Source organism: Hyperoodon ampullatus (genome assembly GCF_949752795.1).
Source record: "Hyperoodon ampullatus genome assembly, chromosome: 14".
Taxonomy (NCBI): Eukaryota; Metazoa; Chordata; class Mammalia; order Artiodactyla; family Ziphiidae; genus Hyperoodon; species Hyperoodon ampullatus.
In genome coordinates, this window is record NC_136927.1 from 21281450 (window position 1) to 21299669 (window position 18220).

General features: G+C 42.1%; 1 protein-coding gene across 2 annotated transcripts in view; it reads right to left on the reverse strand.

The window, feature by feature from the left end:
* PCSK2 (proprotein convertase subtilisin/kexin type 2) overlaps positions 1-18220 on the reverse strand; it is a gene marked incomplete at both ends in the record, with an annotated part of 215608 nt that overhangs the window by 188480 nt on the left and 8908 nt on the right. Inside the window, one exon of one of the 2 annotated variants that reach the window (XM_079718831.1) lies at positions 6704-6808. The exons of the other annotated variant lie outside the window; for it this stretch is intronic. Within the exon in view, the coding sequence (XP_079574957.1) occupies positions 6704-6808 (105 nt within the window). The remainder of the gene's footprint in view (positions 1-6703; positions 6809-18220) is intronic. 2 annotated transcript variants of the gene reach the window in all.

The following is an 18220-nucleotide window of genomic DNA, read 5'->3' on the forward strand; positions in this document are numbered from 1 at the left end:
TTTCCTCTTGAACCCTGAGACACACATTCTAAAAGCGTGTGTTTGTTGCTTCTGGATTCTTGAGGAGAGGAAATAAGGTGGAGAGAAGCAGGGAGGGAAAACCAAAGGAAAAAGGGAAGAAATTATGCTAAACTTTGCTATGCACTCCTTATGGAGTGATTTGCCTCTTCAAGGTAGGCAATGTGGTTCCCTTTTTTATGATAGAAAATTGAGTTGTTAACAGAACAGGAAAGGTCCAGGTCACTGAAGGGGTCACATGACAACTGTTGGGAGGTGGGTTTGGGGCTGAGTCGCACCCTATAATTTTTTTTTAAATGTTTCCTGTGCCTCTGTCTCTCCTTCTCTATCTTATTCTGCATTCTCTGGCACCAACATCACTTTATTTCTGTTCCATATGTCCCCAGTTTATTTCTCTGTTTGCAAAAGACATGCCAGATGCACCCATGAGTCCTTGTTATCCCACGAAGGAGTCTCTCTTGGGAATTCTGGCTAATCTGTGCCTCTAAGGCCCCAAGAGTTAAGGGAATTTCATTCCACTTTCAAACCCCACCATTGGCCAACTCTATACTTGCACGGCTTTATTCATGGACCATCGAGCTTTTATGATCGTGCATCATGGACAGTCTTTTCCCCGTGAGAATCCCAATTCCAAATAGGTTGTTCCCTTGTCTGGCCAAGAGACCTAAATCCAGGTTGGAAAAGATGGTCACCATTGTTGGGGACCCGAACTGCTGTTTTGGGCTTTCAAACTCATGTGCGACTCAGGCACACATCAACCTCTTTGTTACCTCCATTTCAAGATGGAATAGCATCTGTTGGTCCAACTCATGCTACAAGGAAAGGAGAAGATGAAAAGGCAGCCATGAATGCCCTCTGGAATAAAAGCTCTACAGAAATTCAAAATACTATTGTATTTGTTATACGATTTATAATAAACTCACCATGTCTGTGTTTCTAAATAAGTAAAATATAATTAAATCTATCGGCTTTCATTTTTTCCCTAAAGAAGACATTCAGAAGATAATTAGGTGATTTCTATACATTTCTTAGAGCAGTATCTCAAAACCTCAAACCTCACCATTTTAGAGTTAACTATGAAGATAAAAAACAACCTATTAGGGCTTCCCTGGTGGTGCAGTGGTTGAGAGTCCGCCTGCCAAAGCAGGGCACACGGGTTCGTGCCCTGGTTCGAGAAGATCCCACATGCCGCAGAGCGGCTAAGTCTGTGAGCCATGGCCTGTGCGTCCGGAGCCTGTGCTCCGCAATGGGAGAGGTCACAACAGTGAGAGGCCCACGTACAGCAAAAAAAAAAAAAAAAAAAAAAAAACAACCTATTAAAAAAAAGAAATGTGGAAAACAGAAACAATTTTTTTATAAGGTATAAAAATCAAAACCAACCAAATAAACCAAGCTATTTTTTCGGGGGGGGGGGGTTACAAATTTTTTTTAAAGGCACTAAAATGATCTAATTTCTATTTTTACCAGTCCTGCAGGCTGAGACTCTCATGCGTCACTGTGATGTAAGGAGAGGACACACCCACTGGAGGAAGGTTTGGTCAAAACCAAAACAAAAAGTGAGGGAAGGCATTTTTCTCCACGACATTTTCTATTTGAAAGTAGACTTTCCAGAACATAATTGTGTGTTTTCTTCTCTGCTCCAAATTTTTATCGAAGTACAGTCAGCCCTCCGTATCCGCAGATGTGGAACCCACGGATATGGAGGGCCAACTTCGCAATGCCATTTACATAAGGGACTTGAGGATCTGAGATTTTGGTATTCGCGGGGGTCCGGGAACCAATTCTCTGTGGAAACTGAGGGACGACTGTGATCAAACAGTTATCTAATATTAATCCAAGGAAAGACACAATACATCAAGTGGATTGTCCTTATCATTACAAATTACTGTGGCTGATGTTAGGTATTTGAAAAGGATTGGAAGCTAAGAGCTTAGCGATTATGACAAAATTTCATGTAACTTGTGGAGGAAGAAGGTAAATGAATTTCTTTGCTTGTTTGAACTTCTGAAGGACCCAAAGCAATTACAAGCCATTCCCAGCTTCTGTCAAACACCTGAGTTTCAGCTATGATAATGAAGCCATTAAAAAATAATATCAATTATTGTATTAAGTCCCATGGACAAAGGAAGCCTGATTCACTCATTATTCAGATTTTTACAAACAGATCACACCAGTCATGTCCAGTTAGTTTTAAAGAATAGGCAAAATTCTCTTTTATTCAGATTGTATCATTCTATGAGATTTTTGAAGACTATCCAGTAAAGCTAACTTTTGTGGGTTTTTGGGGTGCCCTGAAAACTCACAAATACCCTCAGAATAGACCTTTAAAGAACAAAAGTGAATCACTATGTGATCATGTGCTGATACCTATGGTCATAAGACATATGAATACACTTGGATGAGGAAGAAGTTAGGAAGATACAGCTCCTGTGTACAGAACACAGAGGAAACATGAAACAGTCTTTGAGACCGGGGAACTGAGAAAAGGTTTCAGTGGACCAACAGGAGTTCCTGACTCAAAACGGGTGTAAAAATGATCCCAAGGGATATGGGAACATATGTATATGTATAACCGATTCACTTTGTTGTAAAGCAGAAACTAACACACCATTGTAAAGCAATTATACTCCAATAAAGATGCTGAAAAAAAAATGATCCCAAGGGATCATTGGATGGTCTAGTAGCATTGCTGAGAAAAGGAAATAAACGTTTGTAACTCTTGAATCAAATATAACTTCTCGCAACAAATGACGTCAGGTTATTTTTTGTTAAATTATCTGGCTTCCATCTAACTGGTGGGTGTTATTGAACGATGTGAGTCTTTATGTTTCTGAACGTATTTCATTTCAATGCTCTCTATGTCAGATGAGCAGGTATGATTCAACAGCACTGTGAAACAAATGTCTTAAATAAATCTATTCCCCAGCAGCTTTTCAAGTACTTGTAGAACATATGGGGTTTGATGTGTAGACTGTGGACCAGTTAGGTTTGACTTTAAGATTTGTTGATGATGCTCTTAGCTAAAGTTTCACTAATGTCACAGAGGTTTCGAACATGGATTATTTGTTCTTGACCTTGATGCTGAGAAGGAATTTTTGGTTTTATTATTTCATTTCAGCTTTGGATTTATTTATTACATCTTCAAATGATTTTAGCTATCCACACACTTTCCAAACATGTTGTTCTTGCTTCGGTGGTTGCACTGTGACTTTGAATATGATCAGGAACACAGAGTGACTTTGGAAATTAAAAACTGGTTCCTCATAGGATTTTAAGTGACAAGACTTGAAAATGATTAAATGAATTGGTTTCTTTTACCCACAATTAAGAATATAATTAAAGGAAGCGTTAGAAAGGCTATACTTCTGTTTCCTAGTGGATGCACATTTTAGAATAGCAATGAAAACATAAGATGAGATGAACAATATTATTTCATAGATTAAAACTCTGAAAAAAATCATTAACCATCCACTTTACAGTCACTTTTTGAGCATCTACTGTGTGCTCAGAACTGCACTATACAAAGATACTCAGAAATTAAAAAGACACAGTTTTTGCTTTTTAGCATCTAAATGATGTTAACACGGCATTATGCTAGTCTTTTTAGCAGAAAGAAATGGAAAGGCAAGAGAATACCTTTAAAACAGTCTGCACCAGAATCTTTTTCTTAGCTATTGCCCTGAATATTGATGAACAAATATAAAGATATTGAAATCAGCCCTGTAATGGCCTGGACAAAAAGTCCATGTGATCCCTTTCTAGTCATTTTCTTCTTTTCCTTAAACATAAAAGTTAGTCGTGAACTGAGGGACAAACATCCTTGAGATTTCTGTTCTGAAGCCAGAACAGAACCAAAAGTAAGGTTGGTCCTCTATCTTTTTCTTCTCTATTTGTTGGGTTGATAGGAGACCTTGGTAATTTCTTTGGCTAAAAAGCTACCTAGGTAGATTGAGCCCTGAGAGTCTATAGAAGCTGAAACCCTCCCGGACTTATGTACCTGGCTCCTTGGGCTCTGTATTGTCGTTCACAAGCCAGATGACAGCTAGTGAGAGAGTCCAGGAAGTAATGCAGAGACAGGGAAAGAAGGAAGCTGGGGCTGCGAGCATGATTAAAGCTGATAAGCCTAGGAGACAACGTGTTTCAGAGGAGGATAAAACAACTTGCTCTTAAGATCTTGATTCATGAAAAGTAACTTGCAACGTCTGTGCAAGAGACAAAAGGATCCTTTTCAACTACCTGATCCTTCCCCTTTCCTCTCTATACGTCTATTTACTTCTCTTTTTGAAACCTGTTTGAATGTGCTTGGGTAACCCCACGTTGAGGTATCCTAACTCGACATATTTGCCCTTAGTTTAAGGTCTAGAAACCCACTGGGCTTCCAGAATCCTCATAACACTGCTGTTGTATGGCTCATCATCAGTGCTTTTTGTTTAAGAGTAGTCACCCGATTTCTGTCAGCCGATGCCAAAATTAGGCGACCACAAGAACATCCCGCAGGAAAGACTGAGGCCTTAATCTAATGGGTTGTTTTTTGGAACAAGGCAGTCATTACTAGCAGGGTTTTTTGTTTTTTGTTTCTTGGTTTTTTTTCATTTTGCAAAGAATTATGAGGTTTTATGCTTTATTTCTTTTCCTAAAATGATTTTATTATTGACAGCAGCCCTGACATTTAACCTTGATGAGAAGGCAGATAAAAGATACGGGAGATTTACGACCTTAGTTTTGCTGCTCTCTTCTCTTGGTCTTTGTGGGCAGGTACCTGGATACCCCCACCAGGTAGAGGCAGATGGCTACCGGGACCTTATATGGGCAATGGGGAATGGATGCTCCTTTTGGTTAAAATAGATACTGTTTTGAGGAGAAAGACAAATGATTGGAATCACCAATACATAATTTCCTTCCTTATTATCCATCCCATCTTTTCTTCTCTTTCATAAACATCACTCTACACTTCAAGAATCAGCATTTCAAAGATCATTTCAAGTAAGTGCAAAAATAAGAAAATCTTAATCTAATGGGCCTGAGGATTCTCTCTGAACCAAACAATGGCTTCTTAGTTTCACTGTTCCTTGGTTCTCTTTCCCTATCCAAGCCTTTTAAGCACCACTTTCCTTCTGCTCCAATTTCTTTTATGTGCTTGTCTGAATGATCTCGGGGCAATGTGTTTAATTGTGGAAGAAAAGAAACCAAAGGAACTTTTAAGAATTATATAAATAAAAGTAAAAAATTGGCCATAAAGGGTAAGATCATGGGGCAGGTAGGAAGCATAGGGAAAACCAGTGTCACATGCCCCAGAGTGGTCATTGTCTGCTGGAACCCACTCTGGGTCCACAGGTGAGACAGGCAGCATCCCTGTCCAGGGCTTCTCAAGGGCATCCCCAGACACTGAACTGATACAGCCAGGCCAAGGCTGTGATGACAGAAAGGAGAGCTTCTCCCTTAGGTAATGGTGCCAGCTTCTACGACAGACCCCTTACTAATGCTGGGCATGGGCTGACAGCACCGGCAGCTTGGATCTTACTGCAAAAGCAAAGATAAAGTGGCTTTTCAGAGCAGTATTTTCACTCTAAGGAATGTGGGATCCCCTGGGTTGAGGAGTTAAAGGAAAATTGCCTGTGGCCTGTCAGTTGGTGATCTGCAGGGGGGTCTGTTTCATCTGCGTTCCTAATTAAAGGCCACATTAAACCCAGTCAAATGTTCACATGAAAAGCCCCACATGAATGATTCCAGATTCCATCAGCTCCAAAGGAGTCTCATGTTAAACCTCTAACTCAAATGTCTGACCCTTTTCACATCCACTGTCGCCCAAGTCCTGGGGAAGAGGGTATGAAGCCTTCAGTGTACAGAGAGCAAACTGCCTGGATTATTAATTTCCCTCTTGGTGAATTGCATATGAGAAATCAGAATCTCCCAGTTGAATGAGTGTGGGGAGGGCAGAGGAGGTGGGGACAGTCAGGATTCAACGACGCCCAAAGTTCTTATTCTGAGAAAACAGGAAATGGGAACACTGGAAAAGGAGCTGCTTTATGGCCAAGATGATAAGTTTGGTTACAAGAAAGTTGAATTTAGGTTTCTGAGGGGACAGGGAGTAGGAACTGAGAGCTGGTGTCCAAGAGCAAGGTAAAGATTGGAGGTAAAAGTGGGAGTCATGAGCATCCAGAAGACATGGGGGGCATGGGGTAACTTAGGTCAGAAAGAACAGTGTGGGAAGAGGGGCTGAGCAGGTCTTGTGGCTTCAGTCGTGCCTGGACACGGAGAAGCCCACTGCCTATTGTGAGCTGATCGCTCACTGGCCATATGGGGCATGGCCGTTTCCTCAGAGCATGTGGATTCACCAGTAGAAACCATCCATAAAATGACTTATTAAACTGCTTGGTGTCTTCCCATCCATCGCAGGCCAAAGCATGTTCCCAGGCAACCAGCAGTCCTCACACGGTAATGCAGGAGAAAAAGCCAGAAAAGAGGTGGTACTCCTGTTTACTCCCCCACCTCTGGCCGATCGAGGGCTTAATTATTACGCGTAAGACAGAGGAACAGAGTCCCCAGGACCACTCTGCAAGGGATCCATTTGGCCTACACGTCAAGTGCCTTTACTTCAAAATTCCTGCCTGCTCCCTTGTACACCCCCACAATGGGCTCATTTGCGGCAGCAGAGGTTAGAAGGCAGGTTTCCAGGAAAACTCACCCTGGGGTCTCTCTCCAGCTGCTGCTGATGGTGCAGGCTGCGTCTCCTCTTGGCCTTTGCCAGGCCATTGTGATAAAAATGATACAGGCCTTCAGCAAAGGGGAGCTGTGGAGAGTCAAACAGACACAGGCGTGGTTAGCTTCTGGCGGCGCCCTAGAACAGGGACCCCAGAGCTGGGGTGCATGCCGGGGCTCCCTGGGATGAGAGTGTATGTGAGATAACCCCTGCTAACCCCCTATCAGACTTGGCTCTCTGGTACCCTGTCACTGTTCTCCTCCCCATTTCCCTATCTTTTCTTATGTAATGCCGTTCACCTCCCCTCCCCCCAAACCTTCTATTTTTTTCTCCATTACTTTAGCTTTTATCCACCTTTTAATCTTCTCTTCTCCTCCATGGAGCCTTCCTTTTATATTCATCCCCACACCAAGTTCTCCATTCTCTTCTCTTAGGTATCACAAGAAGAGAAAACTACAGACCATTACCCATTAAATGGGCCCCATGTGGACCACAGCAAGCCATCCACACTGTACCCTGTATGAATCTTTGATCCCAAGTCCATGAACATAATAAAATGGTTGTTGTTTATACTAAGAAGTTTTGGGTTGGTTTGTTACTCAGCAATGGATAACAGGAACAAATAGCTAGCCGAAAAAACTGTTTTATTCCTTCATTTTTTAGGACTGTGCAGACTTGAAACTCTACAATAATATTGGCTCTGTGTGTCAGCTGGTGACACCAGCCAGAAGCCGCCCAGATAAGGGCCCTCAAGGGACATTCCTGGCAAAGGAGGAGGGGGCCTGAGGCCAGAGAAGCAGATACTAGATGAACTTCAAGGGCACAGCAAGTTTGGCGAGGGGTCTGGTGTGCAAATGAAAATCTTTTAGAACACTGTAGCATTTGTGATTTTGTTCCTGTTCATTAAAAACCACATTCTTCAGGGAGAATTAAACATAAATATTTCATGTGCAATTTTCCAGGTTCAGTGATTCTTGAATGTTTTCTCTACTTAACCCTGCTGATGTACTGAGGGTAATCGTAAGATTTGATCAAAAAGGTGCAGGGGTGGAGGGAGAACGAAAGAAAATGTAAGTGTGCTTATCTTTTGCTCTCCAAAGACTTGTGCTTATGACCACTGTCAAGTGGTGTGAACTTGGAGTTTTACTTCCTATTCTGGAGGGCATGAAGAATCTGAGAATTTTTAACACAAGAAAGGAAATTTGGGGCTATAGAGCACCAGTGAGCTTTGGAGGGACATTGTTCTGGCTCTGCTTTACTGATTTAAAAAAAAAAAAATAAATTTGAATAGAGGCAAATGGAAAACTCTTTCTTACAGTGGAATTCCAATTAACACAAGTAGAAGTAATGAACAGAAATTGAATATCACCATTTGGAAACACCATAAATAATTGTGGCTGGCAAGTGTCACCAAAGGATGCTAAAATTAGTGGGGGAAATATAACGATAAACACAGAGAAATAATACTTTACAGTGGAGAAACCTGGCAGAGACGTCCTCAACCAAGTGATGTAAGTTAACCTCACTACGGATGAAACATATCAAAATCATGTGCCTCATGATACAATGCACTGAGAAGGAGACATCCCTTACATAATTTCCTTGCCAGAAATACATAACCTGTATTCAGTCAGGAGGAAACATCAGGCAAACCCATAACTGGCTAGTACCCTTCAAAATCTTCAAGGTCATAAAAGACAAATAAGGACTGCAGAAATTTTTGAAACCAGAGGAGACTAGGGAGACAGGACAGTTAAATGTAACACATATCTTGGATTGGATCCTGGATCAGAAAAAAGGACATTAGTGGAACACTTGGAAAACTGTGAACGAAATCTGTAGATTAATTAATAGTGTTATATCAATGTTTTTCCTGGCTTTGATAAATTGTACTATGGTTTTGTCAGACGTTAACTTTGGGAAAGCTAGATAAAGGGTATATGGGAACTTTGTTGCCATTTTAAAAAGAGTAATTTTTTTATTGTGGTAAAATATACAGAATATAAAAATTTTTCATTTTAAAGTTTTAAGTGTACAGTTTAGCGACTTTCATCTCCATTGTTGAGCAGCCATCACTGCTATCGATATCCAGAACTCTTTTGACCCTGCACGTTCAACTCTACATCCATTAAATGATAACTTCCTATTCTCCCCTCCCCCCAGCCCCTGGCCACCACCATTCTACCTTCTGTCTCTAAGAATATTACTACTCTGGGACCTCATATAAGTGGAATCATAAAATATTCGTCCTTTTGTGACTGGATTATTTCACTCAGCTGAATATCTTCCAGGTTCATCCATGTGAAGCACTGTCAGAACTCCCTTCCTTTTTAAGGCTGAATAATATTCCATTGTATGTATATACCACATTTTGTTTATCTGTTCACCAGGTGATGGACACTTGGGTTGCTTCCACCTCTTAGCTATTGTGAATTATGCTGCTATGAACATGGGTGAACCTGTGTGCAATTTTTGCCAACTTCTTAAGTCTAAAATTATTCCCAAATTGAAACTTTTTAAAATGTAAAAATACTTTTAAAATTAAATTTGAATGCCCTTAAGAGGGCCATATATTTAAAAATTTCAAGCTGGAGGTCCCACCACTTCCCTTTGTCACATACTGAAGTCACTTCACATGGTTATGTCAAGTGAAGGCTGTTGAGTGGCACCCCTGGCTTGGTCTCAGTGCCTCATTTCATAGAGAAAGACATTGTGGCTCAGGGAGGGGCAGGACTTGCCCAGTCAAGAGGGAGCTCTCAACGGAAATCCCTGGTCTCCTTGACTGTAACTCCAGATGCTTCCCCCTCCACCGCTTCCGTTGCTGTCTCGCTCTATGTCCCGTCCCCCTTGATAACCCTGGCTGTGAATCCAACAGATTGCAGGCTGGAATTCCTGACAAGGAGGAGTGCGACTCAAGGACAGCCAGGCTGGTGAGTGACCCTCTGTGGTGTATTTGGGACCCACGACCCGGGATTCTTTGATTAGAAGCACTGTCTTGGCTATGGAAGAAATGGAGTTAATTGGTCTCATAGAGCTGAAATTGGAAACTCGGGCAATAAACAGGTAAACTGACTGACCACAGACTTAACAGAAGATTAACCTGCAGGCATTGGTTATTTTTCTGAGCCCTTTTTGCCTCTTGTCTTTGGAGTGTAGACCCCAAATCCACTGCCCTCTGAGCCTCTGAGAAGCAACTGTCTAGGGAGATCATGTGCAAGCACAAGCTCATCATGGGCAGGGAAAGACAGATGCCGTGTGCCTTACAGTAGTGCAAGGTACCTGCTGCCCACACAGACCTCAGTGAAGAAATGCTTGTGCCTTCCTCTGTTTCTTAAGTAGAAGGCTGATCTTCCAAATAGAAAAGACATGTTAAAAGCAATCTTAGGTCCCCAAACCCTCACCTGTGTCCCAGTAAGAAACCTCTCATATATTTCAACACTTAGTATATTCTCAAATGTTTCCTTCATTTAAACACACACACACACACACACACACACACACACACACACACACCCTTCTTTTCTTTTACACCATCACCTTTGTGTCTTAAGGCAAAATACACAAGGTTCCAGAAGGAAGGAGAAAAAAAGAAGTGAAAGAAGAATTCACAGCAAATTGTCAGCTTGAAGGTTCAGGCTGGGTGACAGTATAATAACGTTGCTAACTCAGACTTGCAGTTTTTAGAAATTCTCATTATGCCGCGAAATTTTATGGATCCCAGCAACGCTTCTCATGCCTCTTTTCTGTCCCGCCTGTCTCCTTCTCCCACTGATAACCATGGCTCCAAGCTAAAGCTACTCTCTGAACCCACACACTCGCTTTCCTCAACAGCCAGGAACCCCAGGGAACTGGCCGCCGATTGTGAACAGATAATAACGTGTGTTAGATCCTCTTGGAGCCCACTGCCCACCTTCCTTTAGACCAGAGTCCCTTCCCCTCAGGCAACCCCTGGACGCTGGTCTGCCAACATTGTCTCCACCCCAAATTTTGTGCTTCTATGCATTTGCTTGTTTCAGGAATGACCACTGCTTCTCACAGATTCTCAAATGGGTCCAGAGCCCCCAAGCAGTTAGGACTCTGGCTCAGACCCATCACTTTTCTTTTAGCGGCTTTGTCCATTGTGCTGATTTTCATGAGGCTCAGTCCTGTTTATTTGGGAGTCTAGTTTGGTAGAACAATGGACTTCATTCCACATATGAAGAAATGTATAATTTTATTTTCAAGGGGAGCTGCTGTCAAGAGGTTCAAGGAATAAAAACTGGGAAACAATACATCAAGGATAGAAAGCTGGTTCAGCTGATAACTGCTTGTCAATTTCATTTAGGGGTCCTGCATTTCACAGGGAGGGCTAGGCTCTGCGTTGTACTGACATTTCCTGAGACCATTCTTAATTTCCCCGGATTGCATGCAGTTTCTTACGGGTGGGGGACGGCACTTTGCAATCAGGATGAGGGAGAAAGGGAACTGGGTGGAGGGGTGTGGGGTCCCAGACGAAAGTCCAGTTATCTCTGGGGGGATGGGGGTGGGTAACACCCTAAGCCATGGTCAGCTAAATGCCTCACTGAGATTTGTTGACAGGATGGAGGTTCCTAGGGCCAGAAAGGAAGAGAGGAGAATTGAGAGAGGAAGGAGAGGGGCACCTAAGGCATAGACCTGCCTATGTTACAACCATGCTTCAGCCTGAACAAGCTCTTGTTTACAGGTTCTCAATGCTCACCTGTACTGAGTTGCATCTTACCCCCAGCCAAAGTTCCTCCAACTTAAAGTTTGGACCTAGGATCACACATCTCAGCTATTGAATACTCTCACCTCTTTCTGTCTTGCTTTGAAAAAGAGATGGGTAAAAAATGGGTCTGGAGAACAACAGGGAAAGACCACCTCCTCTCCTGCACAAGGCTCTTCTTTTGTCTTCTGCCTCCACAGGACCAACATTAATTGCCTCTGTTGTCAGGCTCTTAGGTGATTCACAAAGAAGCTCAGAGAACATGATTAGTGACTGAGAGTTGAAGAGATCAGCAAACCCATGGAGGTAGTCTGTGGCTCTGGTGGCTGAGGAGCTGCAGGCGTCCTCATTAAGGTTCTCTAGCCTTGGAGAAAGCCTTTCAGGCACTTGAGTTTCAGTCCTACATCACCATGATAATGTGTGCTACAAACCACCAAAAATCTTAGTAGCTCCAAACAGAAACCGATTATTTAGCTCACGATTTCCTGGGTCAACAATTTAAGCTCACTGAGTAGTTGTTCAAGTATTGACTCCATTAAAATTAAAAACTTCTGTGAAAGACAATATCAAGAGAATTTAGAAAACAAGTGACAGACTGGGAGAAAATATTTGCAAAGGATACATAAAAGATTGCTACCCAACATACAAAGAACTTTTAAAATTCAACAATCAGAAAACAAAGAGCCCAATTTAAAAATGGGTCAAGGACCGTAACAGATGCCTCGCCAATGAAGACATACAAGTGGCAAATAAGCATATGAAGAGATACTCCACATCGTATGTCATGAGGAATTACAAATTAAAACCACAATGACACATCATTACACATCTATTAGAATGGCCCAAATCTGGAACACTGACAATACGAAATGCTGGTGAGAAGGTGGATCAACAGGAACTCTCATACATTGTTGGTGAGGATGCAGAATGGCACAGCCACTCTGGAAGACAGTTTGGCAGTTTCTTACAAAGCTAAACATACTATTACCATATAATCCAGCAATTGCACTTCTTGGTATTTACCCAAAATGAGCTGAAAACTCATGTTCAGACAAAAACCTGCACACAGATGTTTATAGCAGCTTTGTTCATAGCTGTCAATATTTGGAAGCATCCAAGGTGTCCTTCAGTAGATGAATGAGTAAACAAACGGTGGTACATCTAGATAATGGAATATTATTCAGTGCTAAAAAGAAACGAGCTATCAAACCACAAAAAGACATATTACTAAAGCAAAGGAAGCCAGTCGGGAAAGTCTGAATGAGCCCAACCATCTGAAATTCTTGAAAAGGCAAAACTGTGCAGAGAAAAATAATATCAGTGTTTGCCAGGGGGTACGGGTGGGGGCAGAGAAGAACAGGCCGAGCACAGAGAATTTGGGGGTAGTCAAGATATTTTGTATGATATTATCATGATAGATATATGTCATTAAACTCATGTCGAAACCTACAGAATTTACACTAAGAGTGAACCCTAAGGTAAACTATGAATTTTGGGCAATTATAATGTGTCAGTGTAGGTTCATCTTTGGTAAAAATGTACCATTCTGGTGAGTGATGTTGATAAAAGTAGACAGTAGGCGTGGGTAGGAGCAGGGGTATATGAGAAATCTCTGTACCTTCCTTAATTGTTGTCCACTTAAAGTGGCTTTTAAAAAATAGTCTTAAAAATAATATAGCCCATTTCAGTGGATTCCAATTGCTATAATTACCCAAACAGAGAGCACATGTTGGAAATGGAATATAGAGTGTGTGGCTTTTATTGTTTTAATTTTTATTTATTATTTTTATTTATTTTGATCATTCTTTTCCTTTTATTTTTTAAAGGGGCCTAGATGGTCAGTAAATAAAATGGAGATGAGGAGCTGGGCATTTTGAATATATCCAATGATTCTAAAACTATGAAAGGATATAATAATTGGAACTGTTCAAGAAGAAGTCATTCCATTCTTAGGAGAGAGGCATATGGAGGCACAAAAAATATGCTATCTCACAAAAATCAAGAAACAAGAAACAGGCCAAGACAATTTCATATTGAAGGAAAATAAGCCACATTATTCATGAATAAAGTAAATATGATTTCACTAGAGGAGTGGAAGCCTTGACAGCTCCTTTGAACAGATGCCACTCATACAGCAGAGGAGCCTAATTGTTTGTTTTGTTTGTTTGTTTGTTTTTTGCGGTACGCGGGCTTCTCACTGTTGTGGCCTCTCCCGTTGCAGAGCACAGGCTCCGGATGCGCAGGCTCAGCGGCCATGGCTCACGGGCCCAGCCGCTCCGCGGCATGTGGGATCTTCCCAGACCGGGGCACGAACCCGTGTCCCCTGCATCGGCAGGCGGACTCTCAACCACTGCGCCACCAGGGAAGCCCGAGCCTAATTGTTTATTTGCACCTCCAGCTCCTCAGTCAATGGAAGGAGGCCTGTGGTGTGAGGACTCATTTCTTTGAGTAACCAGATGTGACAGAGAATCTTATTCAGCCTGAACTTATCAGGGCATATTGTAAGGTTAGCCTGCTCTGAGGAGGTCCTTTGGGTATAGAACCAGAAACCAGTTGCTAAACAGAGTTTTCCACACCCCAGTACATAAAATAGGTAACTTGTAAGAGACTGGATGGAGCCATCAGATCAGGGGAGGTCTTATAAATGGTCTAGAGAACTATAATATGCTTTTTGTCTAACATAAATCTAAATACGTTACATTTCTGTCTGTAAAACCCATCCCTTTCAATGTGCTCTATCTCTGCAGGGCTCAATAAAATATGACTGTATGGATGGATGTTCCTTTGGATCAGCTATTTGTAAGGGGGGAATTAGCTATCTGAGGGGAAGTGAGAGGGGAGAGTGGAAAATCCTTGACTCAGTGCTCAGGACACCTGGCTCTAGGCCCACCTCGCCCATTTCTACGCTCCTCCTAGGTATTGTTCTCCATGGACAGCACTCAACTCTCTTCTGTGATCCTAAGAGCGGCTCTTCCCTATGACCAGGAGCACAAAAATGCGAAACGGCTTGTGTTGTCCAGGGTTGTTTGTTTTTGTGGAATGGAGCTACTAGTCCACAGTGGGATTCAAACAATGATATACTCCCAAGAACCTACACAACTTATTTATATCAAGTCTAAAATGACAGTCAGACAATGAGATAGGTGAAGAATAGCTGACCCTCAGCCTCATTCACAAACAGTTCCTTTCTAACCTAAGGCAAAATGTCCATGTATTATCTCAGAAATGAAAATGTAAGAACATGTATTCTTCCTTTGGAATATCAGGGAGTAAGCTACTTATCAGGTGTGCTGGGATGACATTACTGTCTTGGCTTTTCTTTTTGGCTTCTAAGTTAGGGGGCTTGTTTTAGATTCATGTATCTGTGTGTCTGGGAGGAAGTAGTATGCATTTAGTGATTTTGTTCTTAGCTGGAATAAATTTCATGCATAGAATTGGCTGCCTCTACCAGCCATCCACTGTGGCTTCAAATACAATAATTAAGCTATTATTATCCCTGATGTCATCAGCCAGTGGCAGTAGGATGAAAGGCATGATTCCCTAGTAGTAACATCTGTTAAAAGGGATGGTGATACCTGCTTCCAGGATATGAATGATTCCCTAGGACAAAGGGACAAGGCTGGGAGATCCAGGCCCCTCTACTTTACTACGAGCTCAACTTGTTTTTCTAGGGTTACCTGTATATGGCCACTCTGCTATACTTTCCAAGTATCCTTCAATGTCTCCTTCTACTTATCCACAAGATCCACACTCCTAACATGGTGTGAACCTCATGAACCATCCTCAGTCCACTTTTTTGGTTTCATCTCCTAAAAATGTTGTCTAGTCAGGCAACACTAACTGTAATCCTTCTAAAATTCCAGTGCACTTCGTTTCATGTGCTGTATCATCCTTGATAAACCCCCCTTTATTTTAATTTGTTGAAATTATGAGCCTCAATGCAAACTCACCTCAACTTGGCACTGCCTGTCTTGTGAAGGCTTCCCTTCTGCTTCACATGTCCTATATCACAGATCTCTCACAAAACATATTGCCAGTACTCTGGCTGCTCATAAAGAACACTCCTACCTGTCTGTGATTTCTGTATTTTATCTCACATGTGCCTTCTGTGTAGCAGATGAAGTTTTGATGGCCTTCCTGCATTCCCTTTACCTACCCTGGAGGTCCCCTATAGACTGTGCCTGTACCTGCCACAGTCTTCATGCATCCCTCTGCCTGAGGGTGTTCTCTGACTGTGGAAGCAGACTTGGCCTGCTTGGGGCAAGCAGAAGTGCAAGGGATTTGATGCCCTTCAGGTGTAACCCTCAACCGAGGAAGAATGGGAGCTGGTGGCTACATTTCCTAGCTTCCTCACCTTGGATGGGATAACTCAGAAATGCTGTAACTCCCAGGCTCTTCAGTAGGAGAAAGTTGCAGAAGTGGTCCTCGTTTGTTTATGTCTCTCTGTATCAATTCCTTAGGATAGTTCCCTCCTGCACTGACTCTGAGCTTGGCCATATGGCTTGCATTGGCCAATGGGACTTAATAAATGTGACACAACCAAAGACTTGAAAAGTGCTTGCACACTGGAGCTTGATCGCTCCTTAATATCTGAAAACTTTCTTACTTGTCCCCAAGTCCGTGTCTCAGTGCCTGATATCATACTTGCTTATTGAATGCGTCAAGTAGGTGCTTATTGAATGAACGGAATATTCTTCTGCTTCTGAGCTTCCCCCGCTATGACGGTGCTCCTGTTACTTTGTTTGTCCATTGATTTCAAACTTCCATAACTTTTCTTTGGTCCTTTCCTCCTTCCTAAGTTAATGGACAGAATGGCTTGTTTCGGGCTTCAACTTCTGGGTCCAAATTTGCTTCGTGCCATGCCTCATTGGAGACACACTCTCCAAGGTTCCCATTTGCCTGATTCTGCACCTCACCCCATGTTGCTGCCCCTGGACTTTAAGAGATCCACAGTGGCTTGTTTCCCATCCTTCTCCCCCCATCTTAGGCTCTGCAAGCTCTCTCTTGGTCTCCCATTCCTGGTTGACACTCCCTAGAAACATAGTCAACAGGAACTGACTAGAATTGACTCTTTCATGCCAACTACCTTCTTATGTTTGAACTTCCATCATTTTTGAAGAGAACTGACAGCCTTCTGATGAAACTGATATTTTCCCCTCTTCACAGAAGTGAAGAACAAGCTAAGGGCAAGGAAAGATAGGATTTGTGGATCTCCTTGTTCTCCTCTGTCATTGGCTTCTTAATTTCTCATTAAGTCACAAAATTTTAGGCTATTAATGGTAGTTAATGAATCGAAGTCATTTAACACAGATACAAATTAGGATATTCTCATAACGTTTCCTCACATGCGTGGTTTTCCTGATTTCAGTATCTCATAACACATCTGTCTGTCATTTAGTGAGCATCTGATGATAATGCTAAGCCTTTAGAATGTTTTCTAACCATTGATTTTGATATTTATTAAGTGCTTGCTAAAAGTACAGCACTGTGCTCGTCACTAAGGGGGCAGTCAAAGAAATATAAAATTCCTATTCTATCTTTTATCAAGTGCTAATCCAATAGGTTTTTGTTTTTTGTTTTTTTGCTGCACTGTGCAGCTTGCAGGATCTTAGTTCCCCAACCAGGGATTGATTGAACCCGGGCCCATTGCAGTGAAAGCCCAGAGTCCTAACCGCTGGACTGCCAGGGAATTCCCCAGTAGGTTGTTGTTGGTGTGGAATCCCTGAACTTATAACTTTCCCAGTTTTGTTTGGGAAACTGGAATCCGTAAAAATTTTAGGGGTAAATTTGAGAAAAGCAGACTAGGAGGACCTGAAATGAACTGGTAACCAACAGGTTGGTTTATATGGTTAATCACCCATAGAAATCCCTCTCAATCTGGTTCTCTCTCTCTTTCAGCATGAAAGGCTGGTGCAGTGGTTCTGATGATGCAGCGTCTGAACCACTGTCAGGGAGCAACAGGGTTCCAATGCTCATTGCAAATAGTTGGGAACATAAACATCATGTTTGATCTCCATTTCCTCATGTATAAAATTAAGGGTTAAACTAATGCCTTTCCAAGGTCTCTTCCTGCTCTGACAGGCTGTAACTCCATAATTTCAGTTACTATTTGTTAAAATTTAAATTAGTCTGGATAAATCAGTTAGAATAATCAGACAAGTATGTCACAGTATTTTGGTGGGGTACCAATCTCCAAGTGGTCTGACAAGTGTTTAGAAACCATTATCATAAAAATCATTAAAACCACATAAATTTGTCACCATAATAATACTTTTCTTCTTGTCCTCCCTTTACCACTGTATTTTTTGAAGCAACTGCCTACACTTGATACCTCTACTTCATCATACTTACTGCAGCCTTCACAATTTGACTTCCTTCCTGTCACAGACACTATCACTTTCCTGCTCACATCCTTTTGGGCCTTAGCATTTAGTGTATGAAGAAAGCCTCTGGATCTATTTGTCTGAGAGTTTTCTCTTGTGGCCAAATTCTGCTCTGTTTGAGCATCTGCCAAGTCAAAATGCTGGAGAGTCAAGGCCACCCAGGAAAAACTATCAATCATGAAACAATATCTGATTGCAACTGACATATAAATACAGCAGTTCCCTCACCCCTCAGGCAGGATGACTCTCAGACGTGTTCTAGGCCATCTCCCAGAGTTTCCTGGTGGGGTTGAGCCCCAGTTACCCACAGTGACAACTTGTGCTGTAATACACCCTTAATTCCTGCCTTCCCTTCCCGGTCTCAATTCCCCACTCCCCTACCGGTATTTACTAGAA